This window comes from Micropterus dolomieu, linkage group LG14, assembly GCF_021292245.1.
Source record: "Micropterus dolomieu isolate WLL.071019.BEF.003 ecotype Adirondacks linkage group LG14, ASM2129224v1, whole genome shotgun sequence".
In the NCBI taxonomy this organism is placed as follows: domain Eukaryota; kingdom Metazoa; phylum Chordata; class Actinopteri; order Centrarchiformes; family Centrarchidae; genus Micropterus; species Micropterus dolomieu.
Window position 1 is genome coordinate 8433148 of NC_060163.1, and position 15272 is coordinate 8448419.

The 15272-nt window shown below is 40.9% G+C and overlaps 2 protein-coding genes and 1 long non-coding RNA gene across 6 annotated transcripts in view; 2 read left to right on the top strand and 1 right to left on the bottom strand.

The window, feature by feature from the left end:
* Positions 1-914, bottom strand: part of zc3h7bb (zinc finger CCCH-type containing 7Bb) — a 15362-nt gene extending 14448 nt beyond the window's left edge. The window contains exon 1 of the mRNA XM_046068068.1: positions 655-914. The gene's annotated coding sequence lies outside the window, so the exon portion shown is untranslated. The remainder of the gene's footprint in view (positions 1-654) is intronic.
* On the top strand, positions 367-5292 carry LOC123982511. Its single transcript, XR_006827992.1, has 5 exons — positions 367-766; positions 1898-2197; positions 4485-4756; positions 5101-5133; positions 5247-5292. It is a non-coding gene; the product is annotated as an uncharacterized LOC123982511 (long non-coding RNA).
* A 23-nt stretch (positions 5293-5315) lies between these two features.
* Positions 5316-14547, top strand: rangap1b (Ran GTPase activating protein 1b). 4 transcript variants are annotated; one of them, XM_046068071.1, is made up of 16 exons: positions 5316-5334; positions 6231-6349; positions 6486-6613; positions 7115-7174; positions 7294-7473; positions 7714-7848; positions 9921-10079; positions 10177-10290; positions 10378-10477; positions 10676-10763; positions 10893-11055; positions 11382-11465; positions 11705-11807; positions 12431-12519; positions 13589-13710; positions 13877-14547. In XM_046068071.1, exons 2-16 carry the CDS (start codon positions 6238-6240, stop codon positions 13959-13961), a joined length of 1722 nt encoding a protein of 573 aa, XP_045924027.1. In that variant the 5' UTR covers positions 5316-5334; positions 6231-6237; the 3' UTR covers positions 13962-14547. The 4 variants fall into 4 exon arrangements, with proteins under 4 accessions (XP_045924027.1, XP_045924026.1, XP_045924029.1 ...); XM_046068070.1 differs by lacking the exon at positions 5316-5334 and adding an exon at positions 5738-5897; XM_046068073.1 differs by lacking the exon at positions 5316-5334 and adding an exon at positions 5738-5897 and having other exon boundaries at positions 10676-10760.
* The last annotated feature ends 725 nt before the right edge of the window (positions 14548-15272 follow it).

Here is a 15272-nt window from a genome sequence, read left to right on the forward strand (position 1 = left end):
CCAAGGCCTGCAACTAAAACACGCTAAGCAATCATCGGACTTGCGTAAAGAAACAGTGGAGACAGCTAACGACGAAGCTGGTTAATAGTTTGCAGAAGATACATTACGTTAACATTGTGTAAATCGGGCATTTGAGAAATATTTGTTAAATTAAGTGGGAGGAGGCATCTGAACATTACATAGTTCAAACGTTAGCCATAACAATGTTGTGGAAATGATACCGTTAGCATGTGATATACAGGCTTAACGTTACAGATCGAACTAAACGTTTCACCGACAGCGACGCGTGTAAAACACACAACTTGCATCGGGTTAGCCGCTAAAGGCGTTGGTGTAGCTAGGTAACGTTAACGCTATCTGGGTGTACCAACCGGTGGCTAAGATTAGCCAGCTAACGCAATTCGCTAATCACTGTAACGTTCCCTTAGCTTAGCTAAATAAAATAAGAAAGCAACGTTGGCTTTTAAAAACATATTTTACTCTCTTCGAAGTCACACACATGGCTGCATTAACAGTTTAAAACCAATTGTTGAGCTGACATAAACGGCTACACTGTGCTATTCACTAGCTACCATGTAAAGTTAGCTAGCTATAACTTCATGTACTAGTGGCACTCCAGGTAATAGCCGAAGCCCACTTAGCACGGCAACTCACCGAGAGTTAAGTTACTGCGCTTTTCAGATCAGAGATAACTTCACAGAGAGTTGGCGATAAAGATAGGAAGAACAAGCGTGCCAAGTATCAGTCAATGTCCAGGCGCATATTAGTAAGTTCAGTGTTCCTGTCATTAGTATGTGGGCAGAACACGGGTTGTTTCTCTGCGCCTCTGCTGTATATCGACTAGCTAATGTTAGCTATGTAACTGCTAGCTGCTTTGGCCAGTGCAGTACTGCAACAAGTTTCCTGGAGAAGTAATGGCCACAGGAGGGCAGCAATAAATGTGTCACGGCTGTTTTTAACCTGTGCCGTGGTACTCTCCGAAAAGTATTCAGTCATTTACAAAAATCAGTAATAGCACAGAGTAAAAATACCCCATTACAAGTATAGGGGTATACATCCAAAACGTTTGTTTAAATAAAAATGGAAAGTATTTGACCCTTTCCAGAGTTAATTACTGGATTACAGATGCAAGGTTAAAGATTACCCACTTGGTAATTGTAGTCTATAACAATCGATCATAATCTGTAAAAAATAATTTAATAATTTGTAACTAGTACTTGTAGTTCAGATAAATGTATTGCAGAGTACAATATTTGACATGTAAAATAAAGTATAAATTCCCCACTTTGAATTTCAAACATCTCCCAACACACACACCTTGCTTAGATTTAATTGCAAAATATTGCAATCATGTAAACAATCATTGACTCTTTGTTTGCCTCTTTGTTTTATTATTTGCATTGTAATATTATTTTATTATCATGTACAGCACTTTGAACTGTTTTATGAAATGGTGCTATACGAATAAATTTGAATTGAATTTTTAACTATTACCCTGATCTGTCATAAATTATGTAGGGAATTGTAAGTGCCTAAAATGTGCCATATAAGCAGTAGCCCAGCCCAGAATACCACAAAGCATATTGAAAATTACTGGTAAGTACACCATGCTGTGCCACTAAAGTATTATCAAATGACCACAAACCAAAATATGTCATCCAACTGAAACAAAACTCCAGAGTAGGGCACAGATAGTTTAGTGTGTAGTTACAGATTCTGTTTTCAGGACTGGTCTGTAAAAGAATGGGTTCATAGTTTACAATATTTTTGGATTGTATCAGTTGTGGGCTTTTTTATTTTTATTCTACATTTGTATTACTTCTGCTAGAGGTTGCAACAGTGTCTCGGCCTTCTGGGTGAGGGTGACCTGGTTGTTCTCTCTGCTCTTGAGCCTCAGGTCCTGCCAGAGCATAGCCTTTCTCCTGGGCTCCAACTCCTGGTATGATTCACCCCGAGGGTTCAGGTCATCCTCTCTGCCCACCTGCAGGAGTGCAGCCTCGCTTTCTCCATCCTTACATATGGTCGACCGGCCTATGAGCTCTGCCATGCAGTGGCGAGAAGCCTGAGAGTATTTGGGGGATCACCTATACCTGGCTGGAGACCACATGGAAGAGCCAGTCTAGACCTCTGTGCGAGCCAGCTCTCTCCCGTTGAGGAGCTCTCCGACCTCCTAAACTTCTGCCACAACATCTGTCCAGTGAGGAAACCACACAAGCTGACAAACGTCACTTTAAACAGCGATCCAAATCTTGAATAGGCATTTAAAGTCTATAAAAGTAAACTTTTACTGAGACTAGTTGAGTGATAGCCATGCTGAGTGAATATGCTGTGTCCATCACCACCGGCTCCGCGTTGGCGCCACGTTGATGGAGCGTTAATCTTAATTTAATCCAAGTGTTCAGAAAATGCACTATATCCAGTGTTGGGGAGTAATTCATTTCACAGTTACTGGGGAAAACATGTGTAATTAAATTACAATTACTTATATTTTCTGTAAAAAGCTAGGCTATGTGTTAATATTATAATATAACTAATATTGATGCTTTGCATGTCTTCATTTGCCATTTCCAGCCACAGCCGATAGTTTGATGCTGTTCTGATGCTTTTTATTGGTTATAGTCTTTATATACAGTCTATGGTTCTAGTGTTTGAATTTACAGCTCCACCCTTCTGGTTAAACTGCCTCTTATGCTTTGCAGGGACAGTCTTTAGAAAATGTTTAACAGTTAAAAACATTCGTTAGAAATTTAGAAAAGTAATCAAACGTAATTAAACAAGTTACTTACTTTGATGAAGTCATTGAAATAGTTACACTAGGCTACTATTACATTTTAAATAGAGTAACTTGTAATTGGTAGGCTACTATTCTGTTACTATATGTAACTTTCCCAACACTGGTTATACATCTTTATTAATATAATGTAATAAGTGAAGTTAACTAGCTTATGCCTGTTAATAAGTTAAAAGTTAATTTTCGACCTAGTTTGACAAAAATGTAAAAACTGAAATTTGGCCATTTTTATTTGAGCTATTACCTTGTGAGTTTATTGCATTTTAAATTGACTATATTCTAATTGTGTTTTTTATGATTTTATTTTATTCTTTCTTTTAAATAGGCAATACTTTGCAAATAAAAAAGTAAAAAAGTAACATAGTGCAGGGGCCTATAACAGGTGTCAGAACTGACTTAAAAGAAGCAGAACTCTGTTATGTACACTGAACAAAATTATCATGGCAACAGTTTTGTTTTTGCCCCCATTCAGCATGAGCTGAATTCACCGATCTAAGACTTTGCACGTGCAGAGGGGGGTGCAATGGGTGCCTGAGCTCCCTTTGATGCCCAAAGTGCCCTTTTGTCAATGACAAATTTAATTAAATAATTAATTTTTAAATTTGTAAAGGTCCTTTTGTGAAGGCCTGCCGAATCAAACTATTATTAAAATGAATTAATAATAATTTCGCAGCAAATAAATTGACCCACATTATGACCTTACACCTGATGACCTCATCCGTGACGAACCCTCCCGTTCACACGCCGTTAGTGATTCAGCAGCTCTGACTAGAGGACACCTGCGATTCCACCGGTAAGAGGGGTTTACCGTAATGTGTGTTGTTGTGGGTTGTTGGATGTATTTTACAAGAAAGACACAAAGAGAGCAGCACAGTAGTTGTATGCTGCTGTGTGTCGCCTGTAGAAGTAACGTTAGCTGCCGACTAACACTGTGCCGACAGCTAACGTTACTTCTGCACACAGATAAACAAAGTTGCTGTGTTCACTTCCTTCTTGCTGTTTGAGGGAGAAAAGTTTCACGGGCGTCGCGAGGTCTGGTATTTTTTTTATGTAATTTGACTGAAAACCTTTCACTTAAACTAGGATTATTGCAGTAACTTAAAAAACGTAGTCTGCCTTAAAATAATTATAACAACATTGGTAAACAGGTTTATTACTTATTCCTCCGAATTATAGCCTACTTATCAGCCCCTTTTAAAACGATCATTTAAATCAACAGTATTTGAATAGATTTTATAGCAAACTTATTATATGATCTAAATAAGATGAAATGCATGTAATAATGTCAGTGTCAATATAAAATAAATAATATTCCTGACATCAAAGCAAAGAGTGAAGAAGAAATGGCCCTATATAGATTACAGACAAAGGTATGAAATGTTAATGTGAAAGATACATACTGCTCTGTCATGGTTATTATGGGCCAACAGAATGAACACACACACATCTTTTTAGATTTATTATTAGACATATAGTTCATATATATATCAAAATCCAAATATATCTCAGATTCACAATGCAGTATATAAAATCATTATCACAATATTGCCCACACACACACACACCTGTCTATAGATTTCTCTCACTCTTACCCCTGCCTTGGCTAACCTAGTCCTTTCTCCCAGTACTGTTTCCTTCCCAGATTATTTCCCACACTTTTTTGAACCTGGTATCTTATTTCCTCTACCTGCAGATGTTATGGCAGACTAGGGGAAAAGGACTCAAGAGCAGACTCAGGGCAGGTTTCAATCCAGGAATTCAGAGTTTATTGAAAAGTGGGGTGTGAGCAGACCAGAGGGCAGACCAGGGAAAGGCGACCAGCAGGTGAACCTCCGGGCAGGCGGAGAGCTGAGTGAGGCAGAGCCAGGATTTCCAGGTAGGCGGTGGGCTGAGTGAGGCAATGGCAGGATTTCCAGGCAGGCAGTGAGCGGGGTATGGCAGCGATCCTGAGCACAGGGAGACAAGGTTAGTGATCTTGAGATAACAAACAACAGAATAACAACTACGAGGCTAGTTGGCCACAGCGCAAATACCACTGAGGTAAATTGACGATCTGGCAACGAGTGAGGTGAAGAACCGGGTTGATATACTGAGTCTTGATTAGTGGAATGTGGATCAGGTGTGCAGGTGGAGTGCCAGGCCCAGAGTGAGAAGCCACGCCCAGACAACAGAGACAGACTAACAGGGGACACAGGGAGGGGAGAGAACATGGACACAAGGGGTCAGGGGGTAGAGCTGCAGACTCACAACAGCAGATCTCTGTGTGCAGCAGTCTATGTGAGCATCTCCCTCTTATTTTCTCATAGCAGGCAGCCTTGGCAGCTGCTGTAGCACTACAGCAGGTCAGTCACTGTAAGCCAGTCCCAAATACTGTCAGCAATCTTTACATCTTGTCATGGTCACATATTTGTTTCATCAGCTAATATATCTCCTATGTTTGTTATAATATCTCTAGTCACAGATCACCTCCAGTAGTATCAGCACCAAAAGCAGCAGCAGCAGTAGCAGCATCCCCAGCAACCCCTCAACAGCAACTGTTCCCTGTAAGTTATGTCAGCCCACCGTGTTTTAAAGCTAGATCTGGGTATTCCCTGTGTTTCTTTTTCAAAACTGTGTCACAGCATTTGTTGTTGTATCGATACAGAAGCATCTGTATACGCATATAATCAAGGAATACATAACAATATATTTCTGTATCAATATTTTGAGAACAGCCCTATTTAAATCCTTGTTCCATGTACCCCTTTTATACTTTGAGCACCTGCCCTTCCAAAGGCCTCTGCATGGCCCTGAAGATGCAGATCAGACAGCATATTAGTATTGCACAGGTGAGCCTTAGGCTGGCCACAATAAAAGGCCCCTTGAAAAAGTGTTGCGTTTATAATTTTGTTCAGTGTAATCCAAGTGTTCATTAGTAGTAGAGAGCAGGATCCCGTGTGGTGGTAACAGCAGGTGGCAGTAAAACACCTGTAGATCAATTCTAAGTGACGTCACCAGAATCAACGAAAAAGAAACCGGGGGCAGCGTGACGTCACATGCTTTAGCAACCGGCGCGCTGCACGGAAGAGCGGCGTGTGTTCACTATCATCTGAAATTACTCTTTGTGGTAAGGTCTAAAAGCTTCAGGGAGCTCTGTGTGGCTGGTGCAGTGGCTGAGAGACACGAGGATACACTTTATAAACCATCACAGTCTCATTCGTGTTTGATTAGCTCGTGGCGCCAACGTCTGTTATGTTGCGCACCTCTAAGTTACTAAGTTAGCTAACAAACCGGTGAAGCTAAATAGATACCGTGGCTTGTTGATCGTTGCACTGACGTTAGAAAATTATCTGTTTGTAATGTATCAGCAGTCATTGAACATTTTTCGATTTCCGGTGTACTTCTGCTCATTTATGTGTCGAGGAAGTGACTAAAATCTGACTTCTGGATGTCTCCATAGAGTCACTATGGCCTCACATGACATTGCTCAGCTGGCTGATGCTCTTTCCAAGACCCACGTCGGGGATGGAGAGTTGAGCTACAAAGGCATGGGACTAAAGCTGGACAACGCAGAATCAGGTCAGATGCTGAACAGGGCAGCAGTGAGGGGTTATCTTTGTTTTCTCCTGTTACTCGCCCGCTGTGTACTGTAGGCATCAAAGGGCTGGTCCCGGTTTTCTCTTCAGACCTGGCAGTCTGTTATCTCTGCTTTCAGTGGAGGAGCTGGTCCGTGAGATGGAGCAGTACCAAGGTCTGAGAGCGTTTCGCCTGGAGGGGAACACTGTGGGAGTGGATGCAGCCCGGGCCATAGCCAAGGCTCTGGAGAGCAAAGGCCTGCTCCAGGTACTCGAGATAACGAAGAAGAAGCATAAAGAATAAAAGAAGCATTAATATCATAAGCAGTACATTTACATTGATTTAGGAGTAGGCTTATATTTAAGCAGTGCACCAGGTTAGGTTCACCTCTTTGACTGAAGCAGGGTATCATTCTGATTTATATGATCACTGTCAATAAATGCTTTCACACTAAATATTGTCAGGACCCAGATGATTCTTTTGTGAATGTCAGTTTTTCTTATTTAACAAAATTATATTTGTCATATGCACCAATGTTTTGTGTTATTGCAAATAGCCAAACAAGAACACATTTTTCAATCAGCAATATTTTGTTGATAGTACTTTAAGAACTTTGCAGTCTACAAGACATAATTTGGTTGGATCTCAAAGACTGTGGTTTAATAACCACCCCGGGAATACTGATACTGAATTCCTTCTGGCCACTGTCGTATCAGAGAAGACACACTCACTGTTTTCTCTCTGTTTAAAACTTTTTGTGTCTTTCAGAGATGCTATTGGAGTGACATGTTCACTGGAAGATTGCGTTCTGAAATCCCAACAGCCCTGGTGAGAATTTCCAGCACTGGTTTCTGCAGTTCATTTTGCTTTGTGTTGTAATGTACCTGTTTGATATCAACTCCCTGAATATGCCTGTCTTAAACGTTCTCTTTCTGTGCTTTCGGCAGAGGTCTCTGGGCGGTGCAATAATAAGTGCTGGGGCCAGGCTGACTGAGCTGGACCTAAGTGATAACGCCTTTGGCCCAGATGGTGTGAAGGGAATCGAGCAGCTGCTGAAGAGTCCTTCCTGCCACACCTTGAGGGAGCTAAAGCTCAACAACTGTGGGATGGGGATCGGAGGAGGAAAGGTGAGCTCACAAACTGCGATGCTGAATGCTTTGATATGTTTTGACCTAACACTGTCAACCCCTCATGCAGCTCCAAATCGCAGACTTCAGATACTACTTTTGTATTCTAACCAAACCAACTAGAATAAAACAAGCAAGTGCTCCAGATTTACAATAAACCAGTGCAAATATGTTCCACACAGGACAGGTTTTAATGCATGTTTGCATCCTAATGCAACAGTGCTGTATGATTTTTTGTAGATCCTTACTGAAGCTCTGATAGAGTGCCACAGACAGTCATCAGCGCTCGGAGCTCCGCTCAGACTGAGAGTGTTCATCGCAGGGAGGAACCGCCTGGAAAACGAAGGAGCCCGCGCCCTGGCCAAGGCCTTTCAGGTAGATTATACTCACTCCCAAACTGATCAACAGGGTTTTTTAAGACGTGGACTACACTAGACTAAGTGAAGTTTGTTATCTCGTGCTGTTAAAGCTTTACATCAATGATATTTTTAAAAACATGAGGAATCACCGTTAGTTAGTAAAATTATAGAGAGGGCCAAAGTCCCTCCCCTTCCGGTGGACCACCATGGGACCTTATTTCGGAAATAATATGCACTGTAGTCAACAGCTTTCATTCTTTGAGCCCGTTTGAATTATGCCCCGAATTACACATATGATGTTTGTCAACAGAAAATTAATTAGGTTAATTGTGTTTATGAATCAACACTGCTCAGTTCCAGCTTACATTTTAAGATCACTGCGTTTTGGACTGTTGTTGAAACAAGAAATCTCAGGGTTCCCGCGGCTCCTTTAAAAAGACTTAAATGGTCTTAAATTGAAATAAGGGAAATTAAGGTCTTGTCTTAAATATACCGTAAATTTGCTGTAGTTATTAAATTTGCAGTTTAAGGCTGGTAGGAAAATTGTCGCCTAAAACGCCTAATAAGCGTGTATTTGAATTATTTTCTTTTAGTAATTGACAATGCGAGACCCCGCTATTAATATAACTCATATGTTGCGTTTACGGTAGCTGTAGACGTTGACATCTGCCTGCCTGTCATATTATAGTCGTGGCTGCAAGATTGGGAGACACAAGTTAAAGTGGTTGGAGGAAGATCCGTTCGTTCTGTCTAGCTCAAACAACTGTAGCCTACACATAGACTGTATATTAAAAAATATCTATAACTACAGGTTAAAATAACTTTCTAAAGTAGGCTATGTCTTTCACCGTGATTGTTTTTCCTCCATGGATGATTTACCTCTCTTTAGCGGTGCACCTGTGTATTAGCTCAGCGGAAAGTGAAAGTGAAACTTAAGTTCAGTCCGTTTTCTTGCTACCTTTATAATGTTGCTCTCTTCTGTTTTTTTTAGTAGTTTATATTGAGTTTAACCCAGCAGTGTATGATTGATCATTATATTTATTATTAGGACTATAAGTTTAAAGGCTGATTTTTGCTCCTGAAGAAACCAGATGGTAATTGTGCTTTTAAACTTTTCTTTCTGGTCAGAACATGATAAACACTTGATGCCAAACAGTGGCCTGATATGAAACAGTGGATCACTTCACAAAGCTGAGGTAGAACATTCAAAACAACAAATATGCATGAGAAAACTAAAGTAAAATCTTTTTTCAGTCCCTTTTCCTCAACACAGTAAATATCTTAATAGAAAAGAAAGTGCTAATTCGTTTGTGATTCAAATGAATTAAGTCAAATATTTATTGAACATTTGTTATATTGTTATTGAGGAAGATTGTGTCACGATAATTATCATTGTTTTATTGCCCAGCCCTAGTTCACGTTCACAAACGGACACGATCAGTTCATCAAAAACCTGAGCATGATCAATGATCGGCACTGTTTGAGCATGCAACTCTGAATGGACACACTGTCTAGGCGCCTGTCTGCGCTGTCAGACTTTTGGATTTTATTTGCAGAAGACTGTGACCGGTACATATTTCCGCCCAAGTAGTTGTTGTTGTATGTGGATAGACAACGCATTTGCATCCATGTAGTCATGGTGTCCCTGACCACCTCCAGAGGTGGTTTTGCTGAATGGATCACAATCTGTCCTCAATACGTCTTGGGTGCATTTACACATGTACTTTCATGTGGTCAAGTGCTACCCGATCACAATCTGATCACCAAAATACATTTTAACGCGAGGTGTAAACAGCCTCTGTGTTCCCCGATTCAGAATAGGCAAGTCATTCACCTGTGGTGAAAATAAAACTGCCAAATATGGCATTGCGACGTTCTGCCAAATGAGTAAGAGATCAAACGCGCGTCTCTTTTCTGTCAAAGAAATTGTTTCAAAATTTCTTAAATTTATATTTGCTGAGGTCTAAAGCATTAATTTGACTTTTAAAATGATGCAAGAGCCCTGCATCTGCAGATGCGACACAACTTCACTTGTTTGGCACTTCAAATGCCGGCCTCCTCAAACTCACTTTCTGTTTTCCATGTAAGCTGATGGGCAGCCTGGAGGAAGTCCACATGCCCCAGAATGGTATCAGCTACACAGGTGTGATGGCGTTAGCTTCAGCCATGCGACACAACCCAGAGCTCCGCGTCCTCAACTTGAATGACAACACCTTCACCAAGAAGGGAACGCTGGCCATGGCACAGGTGAGGCCTGTGCAGATTATTCTTAAAAGTACAGCAGACATGTAGCCAGTGTGTTTCAGCTGAAGTGTTTCTGTATACTGTCCTGCCGGTCATGCAGGCTCTGAGGCACTTGAGGAATGTACAGGTGATCAACTTTGGCGACTGCCTGGTCCGCTCTGAAGGAGCCATTGCCCTCGCTGCAGTCCTCAGAGAGGGCCTGCCAATCCTCAAGGTCAGTTCACCAGCAGATTTCAGCCTTGATGTTTGTGTGCTTGTGTCCTGCTGTGTGATCACATACGGCTATGTTCCTTATCTTCAGGACCTGAATCTGTCATTTGGTGAGATCACTGAGGCAGCTGCACTCGTTGTGGCTCAGGCTGTTGAGGACAAACCTTACATGGAGAAAGTGGATCTGAACGGTACGCACTCTGACTTCAGAGCTGCTATCACTGTCATTGCAGAACAGCAGTTAAATGAGGCATTAAAATCCTAGAAGGGTTGTGGAATTAGTTTCAGAAGAAATATATTAAATATTAGTTTTAATGAAGTGGATATACACTGGGGTTAGCTAAAATATCATAGCTATGGTAAAAATGATCATTGTGTGACTTTAACAGGTAACTGTCTGGGAGAGGAGGGCTGTGAGGCTCTGAGAGAAGCTATGGAGAACATGGACAAAGGAGACATGCTGGCATCACTCAGGTTGTTTGTGTGTGTGTCTGTGTGTGTGTGCATGTGTGTGTTTTGTTAAGTTCCTTCAGTACAAATAAAACCATGTATTTTTGATGACATTTCCCGAGATATAAAATGATGTTCCTATTGACTTCACCACAGTGATGATGAAGGAGAACCTGATGATGAGGAAGATGACGACGACCATGAAAACGGTGACGACGATAGTGACGACTGTAATGAAGACAACGAGGAGGACGGTGGCAATGTGAAGGAAAATGGAATAACAAGAAAAGATGACAGTCCTACAAAACCTCAGACCTCAGTAAGTTGCTACTAAATACATTTATATTTATCTCTACCTGGCAACCATATCAGCTTCAAGTTATTTGTCTTCAACTGCTGTATTGTTGCTTTCTAAACAAATTAACTATTCTAGGCTAGTCATTTTGTGCATAAATTGCAAGTGTGTAAATTAGTTTGGTTTAATAAAACATTTAGATCAATATTTCATGTTAAAAGAATAGTGTCTGGCCGTCAGCTTCATGTCAGGGTCTTGAAATATCCTAGTAAGTTTGCACTAACCAAGAACAGCAGAAAATAAAGGCTTCAGGATTCCTGCTGTGATTATGACTTTGTGTCCACCCTCAGGCAGAGATTATGTCTTTCCTCAGCTGCCCCTCTGCAGAGAAGCTTCTTCAGCTGGGAGAGATGAGGACAAACCTGCAGCAACAGGTAGGAAATTTAAAAGAAAGTGACTATTAAGTGTCCCAGCAGGTTGTTAGCTGCTCCCACAATTTAATGTAACTGTCCGTTTCTTTTTTGTTTCTCGTAAATTGACTACTTTATTCTAAAAGGTTTTCTCTGAATGTAACCCCACCCCCCCGAATTCCATTTTTTTCTTTTTAAATATAATGGCCCTAATATGCTGTCATACAGACTGGATTTAATCTGTTAATAAAACGTTTCCCCAGGTGGATGCATCTGACCTGCACAAGGCTGCTGATGTCCTTCTGAAAATCGCTTCTTTGTACAGCGAGGAGCCAGAGACCAAGGCGGCCGTCCTAGAAACTATTGGTGAATAAAAAAGCTGCTGCTACTACTGAAAACAAACAGGAGTATTTTGGTGTTTGTATGAAGTGGTTCAAATACTGCTGTTGATAGATGCTAGTGCTATCATTGCTGTGTAGGGCTGCAGCTATTGCTTAGTTTATTAATCAAGTATTCTACGGATTATTCTATCAGTTCATTAAGTAATCGACAACAAATACGTTTGCTTGTCGCCCCCTGTACCGGGATCAGCAGTGTAAATCACATCACTGTACATACCAAACCCATGGGCTAACCAGTTGGAGAACAATAACAACAAACGTATGTTTAAACTTTTGCAACTAAGATTTGTGCCTTACCTTTGCTAGCCTGCATCTCAACTAGCAATTGTGATGTATGTTAAATGCTAACGTTAACATTACCTTGTTTCGGGTCCTCTCCATGGACTCAATATGTAGACCGGATGCTTTCGCTGCATTGCCGTCATGCTGTTGTGGTAGGCTAGTTCTGTTTTACATTAGACACACTGTACAGAGTTATTTTCTTTAAGCTTGAAATGTGTTGGTGAAATGTTATATGGATTAAACAACGTTTCGGCTCTACTGCTGTGACGTCTCACTGAAATAAACCTGAGTCACTGTGTCTCACAGACGCTGTGTTGAAGAAGCTCCTCTCTGGCTCCGCCCTCCAGTCATACTGCTTCCTCTCAACACTGCTGGTCTTGATGGGACTCCTCAAGGTACAGTACTGCTACAGAACCCCCAACTCTCTCCCCCAAGAATCTGACACAGAACTTAAAAAAACCCCAAAAAAACCCACCGGGATTGTTTATAATTTTTTTAATAGGAAAGACTCAAAACACTTTACAATAGTATTGCAGTCAGAGCACTGATATGTTCAAAATGTATCAGAGCACCATGATGTGCTCAATCTGGACCTTCCTCTATTTTATACCACAGCATGGGAAGGCACGGCGCAGCTCACTTAGAACCGTTCTTTTGTGGTTTAACATTGGCAAAAGTTGTGGATAGTACCTGGTACTTGTTTTGGTATCTCCTCAGTCGAGCTTCCAAACGAGCGGTGTTCATACTAAAAGATGAGTTAAAACACTGCAGACCACTGATTGGTAAGAGAGAACTGTCACCAGAATCGGATATCCTTCACAAACACACTATATTTAAACAGCCATCAATATCGGCTGCTGCTTTTTCAAATTCACCACCAAGATTTTCTTTTTTTAAATGGCAGCTTGCAAAACCACGGCATGGTCAGTTGACAAGGTGCAGACGTTGCCATGTTTGGTTGCCAGCGAGAGTTCCTGGTTCATGACGGTGGTGTCACAGCGGTTTCACACAGCGTAGCTGAGATGATCAGTTAAGAATGTGCAGTGGAAAACGAAATTGAGACAAGTTCCTGGTACCAGAAAGCAAGTCAAGTTTCTGTTCACTCAGAACAGAAATGTTGTAGTACCAGTTTGATTGATGGCATGCATTAGTGCATTGGTGTGTAAGCTTAAATACAAATTTGCGAAGTTCATAAATATTTCACAAATTATTTGTGGCTGTTGTGAAAATGCTTTTAGTTAAGAGTCCCTCTACTGTTACCATACATACTGCTAATGTCTTGTCTTCACAGTCTGTCATGTCATCATCTGGAGATGACAAGAAAAACAGCTGATCCATTCATTCATCACATCTGCTTTTCTGTAGAACATGGTCCTCGCTGGGTTTTCTTTCCTTTCTGTCACTGTTTGACATAAATTGTATTAATGATTCAGTTAATTTAGGCTTTTCTGTTCCATGTTTCAGGGAGAGGGGAAGATGAAAAAGGTTCCATTGGTCCCGGGTCAGCTGTTGTGCTTGGAACACGCTGTCCAGCAGGAATACTTCCCCCAGCACCCTGCCTTGCTGCTTCACACCTTCGTGACCAAGTAGGACCATCTTTAAATCTGCACAAGTTAAAATTTACGTGTCAGTCAATGTGAAACCTGTGAATGGAAGCGTAAAATGTAATGTGGAACTGTTTGTGTCACATCACTTCTTGCAGACTCTGAAGTCTTATATTGTCTACATTTATTTTCCTTTGTGAATCTGCAGGAACAGTGAGGCTCTCAAGTCCTGCAGTAGTGCCAGAGAACGGCTGAGCTCTGCCCTGGAGAAGAAGTGCCATGGTCAGCACTGACCCTCCACTGCCAGTACCAACACTGGAACACAGACACACACTGTACTGGCATTAATCTCTTTACCAACAAAAATACAGGGAAGCTTTACACTTGAACAAGGGACTCAGACAACCACTTAATGTATCTCCACTCCTGATATGTATATTTTTATGAAGGCATGACAAAGACTGTCCAGAATCTTTTAGTTTTTATTTTTCTACTTATTCTTGTGACTTATATTTTTTATAGAAAATAGAGATAAAAATATAGGAATACATGAGTTTAACCTTTGAGTTAATGTGTAAAACATGAAACTGATTGTAACGTGGAGTGGAGCTAACAAAAACGGTGTCAGTCTGGCACCTTTTACAACATATTGCTTTGCAGTTAGTTACAGTTTCAAACAATGCTTCCATGTAATTTCCAGGTCTTAAAATGTTGAGATTGTACAATACATTTTAGTACGGTATGGCAGATACTGTCGCAGTGTTCTGATAAACACACAGCTAAGATTTGCTGCATTTTTAGGCCTGTATCTCACATACCGGTACTCTGATATTTGTTCCAATATCAAAACTACAATCTAAATAAATTAGTTCAAATAAGGAGCTGACTCCATTGTTCTGTCTTACTGATGGATCAATTCGTTTTGTTTGGTGTTTAAACCTTCTATGGTAAGGGGAAAGACAACATTTTTAGGACAGTCTGTCCGATCACAATCATCACGCTGCTGCTCATAAAGTCCAGTCAAGTCAGAGTGCCCTGTGCATCAGACTACGAGCAGGAATGGGCTGCATGCAGGAGCCACACATAAGCACGGTCATAACACTGCAGAGGTCAGGGAATCACTTTTACCTAGTGTTTCGTCTCTTTTTCTTTTTAAACACCATAATCAATCTTACTGAAAGATGCACTTTTATGTGACTTCAGGTGCTGTGTGCTAGCTCATATAGCTGTTTTTCCTGTTGGTGATGTGATTTAAAAGGGAAATGAGGAAAGAATACACTTAAATGGCACTTAGTTACACTTCTGAGTAACATTGGACCTTGTGGATTATGTTTGTATTTCAGATGTGATGATGTTTTGTGCTGAAAGCCCTGCCAGAAATATAACTAATCCAACAAGCCTGACTCTTAGTCTCTCTGTGTGTGTGTGTCTGCATGCACAATTTGCTGAGTAACAGACAGATAGATACAGACGTATCTATTAGTTAAATATTTCGGGATAAAGTTGTCAGTACTGGACTTTGGATATACACTTACCGAAAGGATTATTAGGAACACCTGTTCAATTTCTCATTAATGCAATTATCTAATCAACCAATCACATGG